The 7,643-nt window shown below is 49.1% G+C and overlaps 1 protein-coding gene across 2 annotated transcripts in view; it reads left to right on the top strand.

Moving 5' to 3' along the window:
- The first annotated feature begins 469 nt into the window (after positions 1-469).
- Positions 470-7,643, top strand: part of steap3 (STEAP3 metalloreductase) — a 42,968-nt gene continuing 35,794 nt past the window's right edge. For both annotated transcript variants that reach the window (XM_033024608.1, XM_033024605.1), the window contains exon 1: positions 470-537. In XM_033024608.1, coding sequence (XP_032880499.1) covers positions 493-537 — 45 coding nt within the window. In that variant the 5' untranslated portion in view covers positions 470-492. The remainder of the gene's footprint in view (positions 538-7,643) is intronic.

The raw sequence follows: 7,643 nt of genomic DNA, 5'->3' as shown, positions 1-7,643 counted from the left end.
GGAATACTTCAGCAAAATGTCACCGACAAGGAGAAGCACATCCAGGATGATCGAAAGACCAACTGGTCTTCTGCTTCTGCTTCTCCTGAGTCTTAAAACCTTGTGATGCTTTTCTATGTTAAAAGTTCCATATGAATTCAAGCTGTTTAAGGTTTTGCAAAGTACAAAATATTTGTAAGAAACAAATATATACAAATAATAAGCAATGCCTTTTCAACCGTTTGTGCAGTACGCCATGGGTGGGTTGTATTGCGAGGACACCTCGATATTATTTGATAATCTCTTCAACCGCACGAATATTTCCTGAGAGATTCCTTCTCTGCCACGGGTGTCTGGTTCTGATATTCCTAAATGTGTGTGTTCCGTCCGATTATCGTGCCTTTGTTCATCTAATCGCAGTGTTCAGTGTGGAAGGAGGGGCAGTGTAGGATTGACCAAATATCCTATAGCGGAGCCGCTATAGGATCTTTGGGATTGACTGCAGTTGGTCACATGGCAGAACGTCCTTCCAACTTGGATGAAGCGCAGCAACAACGTGTAAGTACAGTGAAGCCAGAATGGGTTTTTTCAGTGAGCGCGCTGTGTTAATCGTCTTTGGTGTTCATGCAGCGTTGTAATGCTGCCGTAAATTGTGTTGAGGTTCTAAGCCGATTTGTTTCCTCATGGTTTCTGGGTCAGAACAGTCGCAATATGTTGCAGAGGAAGAGCTGGTGGTGTAACACAGTATCGCTACAAACCTCAACTTTGAGGAAGTGTGTGCGCTCCTCGTGTACGAGTGTAGTTGTACCCTTCCGTCTGCTCTTATTACTGCTGACTTTGCATTTAAATAAAGATCAGCCAACAGCTAAGTCTGACCCAGACTTTAATCGAGTTAAGTGCGAAGTTGAAAGTCACATTTTGTATCAGTCCCCCACCCCAGTCTGAGCGTTAATTGGGAGAAAAAGGTTTGTTTAGTGCCGCTGTTCTTGATTCAATGTCATTTTTCCGAGTTCAAACGAAAGCGAATGCCTAGACGTGCAGAACTGCACGATTCACTCCGTAAGTTAGAACCATTCAAAGTTTCTATTCCCAAAAATAGGCGCTCTCTGTGACATTAACAGAATTAATTTTGGGAAAACGTTTGTTCCAACCATTCTGTTCAAATGGGCCTATAAATAATCCAGGAATGGTAAATTGGAGAGAATCGACGACAAAAATACTTTTGTTGAGCGCTTTTCTAATGTAATTAGCGCCAGTTGGGGGTGAGCTGAGAGTATTGTCGGGGTGCCGGTGCAGCGCGGTCAGTGACTGGGTGGGCGGAGACTGTCCCCAACTCTGCTGCAGCTGACGGGGACATAGAAAATAGGTGCAGGAGGAGGCCATTCGCCACCGCCATTCATTGTGATCGTCCCCAATCAATAACCGGTGCCAACCTTCTCCCCATATCCCTTGATTCCACTAGTCCCTAGAGCTCTATCGGACTCTCTCTTAAATCCATCCAGTGACTTGGCCTCCACTGCCCTCTGTGGCAGGGAATTCCACAAATTCACAACTCTGAGTGAAAACGTTTTTTCTCACCTCAGTCTTAAATGGCTTCCCCTTTATTCTAAGACTGTGGCCCCTGGTTCTGGACTCGCCCAACATTGGGAACATTTTTCCTGCATCGAGCTTGTCCAGTCCTTTTATAATTTTATATGTTTCTATAAGATTCGCCCTCATCCTTCAAAATTCCAGTGAATACAAGCCTAGTCTTTTCAATCTTTCCTCATATGACAGTCCCGCCATCCCAGGGATCAATCTCGTGAACCTAAATTGCACTGCCTCAATCACAGGGATATCCTTCCTCAGATTAGGAGACTAAAACTGTATATAATACTCCAGATGTGGTCTCACCAGTGCCCTATACAACTGCAGAAGAACCACTTTACTCCTATACTGAAATCCTCTTGGTATGAAGGCCAACCTCTTTACTCCTATACTGAAATCCTCTTGTTATGAAGGCATCTTGTTATGAAAGCCATTAGCTTTCTTCACTGCTTGCTGTACCTGCACGCCAACTTTCAGTGACTGGTGTACAATGACGCCCAGGTCTCGCTGCACCTCCCCCTTACCTAACCCCATTGAGATAATAATGTGCCCCCTTGTTTTTGCCGCCAAAGTGGATTACCTCACATTTATCTATATTGTACTGCATCTGCCCACTCACTCAACCTGTCCTGGTCACCCTGCAACCTCCTAACATCCTCTTCACAGTTCACACTGACACCCAGCTATGTATCATCTGCAAACTTGCTAGTATTGCTCCTAATTCCCTCTTCCAAATCATTAATATATATAGTAAACAGTTGCGGCCCCAGCACCGAGCCTTGTGGCACTCCACTCGCCACTGCCTGCCATTCTGAAAAGGACCTGTTCACTCCTACTCTTTGCTTCCTGTCTGCCAACCAATTTTCTATCCATGTCAACACCCTACCCCCAATACCATGTGCTCTAATTTTAGTCACCAGTCTCCCGTGATGGACCTTATCAAAGGCTTACTGAAAGTCTAGATACACTACATCCACTGGCACCCCTTCACTCATTTGCCGGGTTTGCCATCACTCGTCGCCATGTGTCCGCTGCCCGGAGCCGCGGCCCCGCTCCACCCGGCCCCATGTGTGGGTGCTGCCGACCCACAGCACGTGACAGTGCGGTCACATGGGGAGGGTAGGTTGAGGGTGACCGTGGCCGAACAGCACTGACCCCTGGGGGAGAGTGAGGGCTGTCCCGAGGAATGCGCTCCTTCAGCCGCTTATACCTTGGTGCTCGGGTTCAGAGCAAAGATACTAGAGCATTTGGTTCAGAGCACTCAGTCACCCCACCACAATTATTTACAGCATAAAAATTGACCATTTTGGCAGTTTTTAACAAGTAAGAAAGTACGCGTTTCGTGTGTTAACAGTGTATGCCGGAGGCTGCCATGTCCTCCAGAAGGATTGAGCTGCTCCGTGCATCACGCCCTTTGACCCGATTACTTTACGCACAATCCCCCCCCCCCTAGTGCATGCAACGAGGCAAATTAAGTATCGTGTTGAGGCATGCTTCTTCTTCTTGCGTATGGCGTGCACAGCCTAAAGTTGTAGGACAACTTGTTCTATTTGATTGTGCATGCCGGGTTGATTGCATTTGTCGAAACAGGGCAGACCACGTGAAGGTTGCAATCTCCCACCCCAAGAGGCATGCTTCAAAGGCTCACTTTGCAATAATGCCAATTAAATCGTTGGTGATGTCTTTCCTACTCCGTTACTGTTTTGACATCTGCCTTGTTACAGTGGGCTGTAATGATCAACCTAATGTCACGTGTTATGGTGCGCTGCTTTCCTGGCGTTAAGGTGTTATTAGCACCTGTTAGCAGTATCTCCAGCACTATTCAAAAAGCTCCAAAACAAAAATAGTAAAATTATTTTGTAGGACTTTCAAACCAGCACTGAATGGATTCCTCAAGTGAAGCTACTCTGTGTTAGGATGAGCATGGTCACATTTCCCAAGTTCGTCGCAGTTTATTCTCACAACCTCAGGGAATAGTTCTTGAAAACTTGCATCACAACAAAACCAGCACTCTTTCATCTTTTGGTGAATGTCAGCAAGACATGAGTGCATCTTGGAGGGGAGGAATATTAGACTCCTTGGAACTGGGGATTGAGGAACCTGCACAGGCTTCTGAAGCGCAATAACAAGCTGAGTGCAAAGAACACATGTGCAGTGGAATTCTGGAGAGGCAAATCCACTGGATGTATTAAAGAGAGAGTTAGATATAGGTCTTAGGACAAACAAAATCAAGGGATATGGGGAGAAAGCAGGAATGGGATATTGATTCTTGATGATCAGCCATGATCATATTGAATGGCGGTGCTGGCTTGGGGGAAACATTTTTTTTTTAAATGGCGCGGCCCTGTCCAGTCGCCGTTGTGGCAGCTCCGCGAAAATTGTGTGGTTTTTAACTTTTATGTTCCTTTTTAACTTATTTCTAAGTTCTAACTCCCTAATACTAACAAAGTATGACAGGGAAACCCTCTTAAATCTAAACTCCAGGGCAAACGGAGACTTTTTAAACTCTGTACTTATTGATCCAGCATGGCCAGCAGAGATCAACAGAAGCTGCTGCAGCAACAATGGGAGCGCGGCTGCAAGGAAAACCCGGAGAAAACATCGAGGGAAGCGGGGGGAGATTCGGAATAGGCTGAAAGCCCAAGCCTTTCGTCCACCTCTGCCCAGCATTCTTCTGGCGAATGTCCAGTCCCTGGAAAACAAGATGGGTGACCTCAGGGCGAGGGTCAGATTCCAGAGGGACATAAGGGACTGCGACATCCTCTGCCTGACTGAAACATGGCTGACCTCGCTGATTCCGGATCAGGTAATCTGCCCAACCGAGTCCTTCACTGTCCACCGTGCTGACAGAAGCATCTGGGAAATCCAAGGGTGGAGGAGTCTGCTTCATGACCAATAACAACTGGTGCAACCCTGGAAATATCAAGACGCTTTCCCGTTCCTGCTCGCCGGACCTGGAGCACTTGACGATCTCATGCCGCCCATTCTACCTTCCCCGGGAGTTCGGCTCAGTGATCGTCACAGCCGTCTACATTCCACCGCATGCAGACACCGACATGGCACTATCGGCCCTACACGATGTGCTATGTCGACATCAAAACAAGTACCCGGATGCGGCTATGGTGGTGGCTGGAGATTTTAATAAATCAAATTTCAAGAAGGTCATGCCGAACTTCTACCAACACATCACGTGTGCCACCAGGGGGGAGAGAACTTTGGACCACTGCTACACACCGTTCAGGAAAGGCTACAAGGCCGTTTCACTCCCTCCGCTAGGAAAATCTGACCACGCTACCATTTTCCTGTTGCCGGAGTATAAACAGAGGATAGTTCGGGAAGCGGTAGAGACGAGGGACGTAAAGCGGTGGTCCGACCAGTCAGAGGCCATGCTGCAAGATGCACTGAGTGATGTCGACTGGAATATGTTCGAAGCAAGTTCCAGTGACGTCAGTGAGTTCGCGGAAGCAGTCACGGACTTCATCGCAACAGTAACCGACAACATCGTCCCCACGGTAAGGGTAAGCACCTTTCCGAACCAAAAACCCTGGGTAGAAAGGTCTGTTCGTGTGGCCCAGAATGCTCGCACCGCTGCCTACAACTCGGGCCTGGCATCAGGAAACATGGATGTCTACAAGGCAGAGTCCTACCGACTGCGAAGGGCGGTGAAGGACGCAAAGAGAAGGTACAGAGACAAGATGGAGTTACAGATGGAGCAGCAGGACACCAGAAGCCTGTGGCAGGGGCTACGGATTGTATCCAACTACCAGAGCACCCCTCCCTCATCCGCAAGTGCCGGCACCTCCCTAGCTGATGACCTGAACTCCTTTTACGCTCATTTCGAGAGGGGCAACACCACTCCAGGTCTGCCGACTATCGACAATACCGCCAGCGGGCTGGCTACCGAAGCTGAAGGGAGGAATGTGCACACATTCTCGCTGTCCGAGCACGACGTGAGGAGGTCTCTGACACGGGTGAACATGAGAAAAGCTGCAGGCCCCGATAGCATCTCGGGGCGAGTACTCAAGTCCTGTGCTACGCAGCTAGCTCCAGTGCTCACTACATTATTCAACCTCTCCCTGGACAAGTCCGTGGTCCCTGCCTGCTTCAAAAAATCCATCATTGTACCGGTACCAAAAAAATGCCTCCCCAGCCTGTCTGAATGACTACCGTCCGGTGGCCCTTACCTCGGTAGTCATGAAATGCTTTGAGAGGCTGGTGAAGAAACACATCTGCGCCTTCCTCCCTTGGAACATGGACCCGTTGCAGTTCGCATACCGTCCGAACAGATCCACGGACGATGCGGTCTCCCAGGTCTTGCACACCGCTCTCTCCCATCTGGACAGCCAGAAGGGGGGCTACGTGAGGATGCTGTTCATAGACTACAGTTCAGCCTTCAACACGATAGTCCCCACCAGACTGGCCGGGAAGCTAATGGAATTGGGGCTCAACACCTCCCTGTGTGCCTGGGTCCTGGACTTTCTCACCGCCAGGCCCCAGGTAGTCAAGATGGGAGGGAATACATCGAAGTCCCTCACCCTGAGCACAGGATCGCCCCAGGGTTGCGTCCTCAGCCCCCTATTGTACTCCCTGTACACACATGACTGTGTGGCTAGGTTCAGCTCCAACTCATTAATTAAGTTTGCTGATGACACTGTGGTGGTGGGCCTGATCTCAGACAACGACGAGAAGGCCTACCGGGAGGAGGTGGCTGGTCTAGCACTCTGGTGCCAGGATAACAGCCTCCTCTTCAACATCAAAAAATCGAAGGAGCTGATCATGGACTTTAGGAGGGGACATCATCCGAGGACGTACACTCCATTGAGGATAAATGGGGATCCTGTGGATAGGGTGAACTGTTTTAAATATCTGGGAGTCCACATCTCCGAGGATATGACATGGGCATCACATGCCTCAGCACTCGTGAGTAAGAGCAGCGCCTTTACCACCTCAGGCAATTGAGGAAATTCAGAGTGTCTCCGAGGATCCTCCAGTGCTTCTACGCAGCGGCGGTGGAAAGCATCTTGTCCGGGAACATTACCATCTGGTTTGGGAATTGCTCTGCCAAGGACAAGAAGGCTCTGCAGAGAGTAGTGCGTTCGGCCGAACGCACTATGGGAACTTCACTTGCCCCCCTGCAGGAACTATACATCAGGAGGTGCAACTCCAGAGTCAACAATATCATGAGAGACCCCTTCCACCCCTGCAACGGACTGTTCCAGCTGCTACGGTCAGGCAAACGCCTCCGTTGCCATGCGGTGAGAACGGAGAGGTTGAGAAGGAGTTTCTTCCCAGAGGCCATTTGGACTGTAAATGCCTATCTCACCAGGGACTAACTCTACTGAACGTTTTTCCTTCCGTTATTTATTATGTAAAAGAATATGTGTGTTATGATTGTGTTTATAGTTTGTTTGGTTGTTTGTCTTTTGCACAAAAGTCCGCGAGCATTGCCACTTTCATTTCACTGCACATCTCGTATGTGTATGTGACAAATAAACTTGACGACTTGACTTGACTTGAATTACTATCATAATAATACTTTATTAGCCAAGTATGTTTTGCAACACACGAGGAACTTAATTTACTAAGTCAGTCATACAAATAAAAAGCAATGGAACGCACAGAATATATTTTAACACAAACATCCACCACAGCGCCTCCTCTGCATTCCTCACTGTGATGAAAGGCGAAAAAAAGTTAAAACCTCTTCCCTTAGCTCTCTCGCTGTCAGGGGCCTTGAGTCTTCCGTTGACGGGACGATCTTTACTCCCGTAGCCGGCGGCGTTTGGGCCCTCCGCATTGAGGCGATCAGCTCCTCCATCGGGGGGATGTCAGCTCCTCCATCGGGGGGAATGTCAGCTCCCCTTGCCAGACGACCGGACCCTGCGTCGGGACTGGTTGAACCTCTGCGTCGTTGGAGTTCCTGACTAGACTCTCCCGAGACTGCGAGCTCTTGATGGTAAGTCCGCAGGCCGCGGTTGGAGCGATCCCAGGCAAGGGATTGGCTCTGATGTAAGTCCACGACCCGCGGTGAGACCCAAAGTTAGTCCGAGGAGGCATCCAGCTCCATCGATGGTAGG

The sequence above is a fragment of the Amblyraja radiata genome, chromosome 7 (assembly GCF_010909765.2).
Source record: "Amblyraja radiata isolate CabotCenter1 chromosome 7, sAmbRad1.1.pri, whole genome shotgun sequence".
Classification (NCBI taxonomy): Eukaryota; Metazoa; Chordata; class Chondrichthyes; order Rajiformes; family Rajidae; genus Amblyraja; species Amblyraja radiata.
Note: the sequence above shows the minus strand (reverse complement) of the source record. Positions and strands in the feature narration are given on the sequence as shown.